Below are 1455 nucleotides of genomic sequence, written 5' to 3'. Positions count from 1 at the left end.
ATGTTGCATGCAAGACTAATGACCACAGAGTCGTGGTCTAGTTTTTGAAGGTCAATATCTTTGCTCGCTTTGGTACTTCTCGAGCTATCAAAAGTGACGGAGGCAAGCATTTTTGCAACAAGATCTTCGAGCAGTTGATCAGCCACAGACGAGTGGACAAGTGGTGATTTCAAATCGAGAGATCAAATGTATTTTGGAGACAACTGTAAATCCCACAAGAAAAGATTGGTCTCTGCAATTGAATGATGCGATGTGGGCTTACCGTATAGCTTTCAAGACCCCAAATGGCATGTCTCCATATCGTCTAGTGCACGACAAAGCATGTCATCTTCTGGTGGAGTTGGAGCATAGAGCATATTGGGCCATGAAGCAGTTGAATTTCAATCTTACAAAAGCTGGCTCACAAAGGAAGCTCAATTCCTTAGAGGAGCTAAGGAATGATGCATATGATTGTGCAAGGTTGTACAAGGCACAAATGAAGAAGGCTCATGACCAAATCATTTTAAGACGATCCTTTGAACCTAGTCAGAAAATTTTTCTTTACAATTCACGTTTGCATCTTTTTCCAGGCAAGCTCAAATCTCAATGGATAGGCCCATTGAGATTGGGGATCCAAAGAATGGGAACACATTCAAGGTAAATGGACAAAGGTTAAAACCATTCTTGGAATTGAAGAGTCCGAAAATTGAGACGACACTATTGGAGGATCCTACTTATCAGGAGTGATTGTCGCTATTGTGCAGAATCTGGCTGAAAACTATAAACTTAGTGCTTGTGGGAGGCAACCATCATCCTTTTTATTCCTTGTCATTTGATTTTGTTTGTTTGTTTTGTTTTTGTTTTTGTTGTGTTTTTCAGGACAATTATCTTATATTCAAGTTTGGGTGACATTCTCTTACATTACGCCTGACATGTGCCACCCATTCGGTATTGTATTTCTGGCTACATTGGGGACAATGTATCATTTTAGTTTGGGGGTGGAAAAGACATTATTGTCCATTTCTTGTTGTTGTTTGTGTGTTTATATATATATATATATATATATATATATATATATATATATATATATATATTTGTGCTATGTTGTTGATTGAATATGAGTTACACTATAACTATGGATTGCACTTTATTGACTTGTTTACCATTTTGAGCACAACATGTCATTAGAAATGTGAGTCTTTTGACTCATTTGTTGGATTAGAGAGACTTCACATATCTGAGTTGATCATCACAAGCACATTAGCATAGAGTTTGTGAGGTATGAGATTTGATTTATTAGGGTGTATCTTGAGATTTGTAGGATGAATTGTTGATGAAACCTTGGCTTGAAAATAGATTAATAAAAATAAAAAATAAAAAAAATAAAAAAAATAATGGTTCAGTTTGAGTTTCTTATTGAGTAACCGGACCTCTTGCCTCACTAAGCATAGAGTGTTCACCTAAAAATATATGAAA

The 1455-nt window shown here is 36.2% G+C and overlaps 1 protein-coding gene across 1 annotated transcript; it reads left to right on the top strand.

Annotated features, from left to right (window-relative positions):
• Window positions 1-250: 250 nt before the first annotated feature.
• Window positions 251-888, top strand: LOC148584144 (uncharacterized). Its single transcript, XM_088518767.1, has 3 exons — window positions 251-459; window positions 570-636; window positions 859-888. Exons 1-3 carry the CDS (start codon window positions 251-253, stop codon window positions 886-888), a joined length of 306 nt encoding a protein of 101 aa, XP_088374893.1.
• Window positions 889-1455: the final 567 nt, after the last annotated feature.

The sequence above is a fragment of the Corylus avellana genome, chromosome 8 (genome assembly GCF_965113065.1).
Source record: "Corylus avellana chromosome 8, dhCorAvel1.hap1.2, whole genome shotgun sequence".
Classification (NCBI taxonomy): domain Eukaryota; kingdom Viridiplantae; phylum Streptophyta; class Magnoliopsida; order Fagales; family Betulaceae; genus Corylus; species Corylus avellana.
Note: the sequence above shows the minus strand (reverse complement) of the source record. Positions and strands in the feature narration are given on the sequence as shown.

Excerpts from the sequence above, each read along its gene's own strand:
- LOC148584144 (XM_088518767.1), top strand. The coding sequence starts at position 251 with ATGTGGGCTTACCGTATAGCTTTCAAGACCCCAAATGGCATGTCTCCA. Across the intron at positions 460-569 it reads GATGCATATGATTGTGCAAG|GCAAGCTCAAATCTCAATGG; the intron begins GTTGTACAAGGC and ends ATCTTTTTCCAG. Across the intron at positions 637-858 it reads AGAATGGGAACACATTCAAG|GACAATTATCTTATATTCAA; the intron begins GTAAATGGACAA and ends TGTGTTTTTCAG.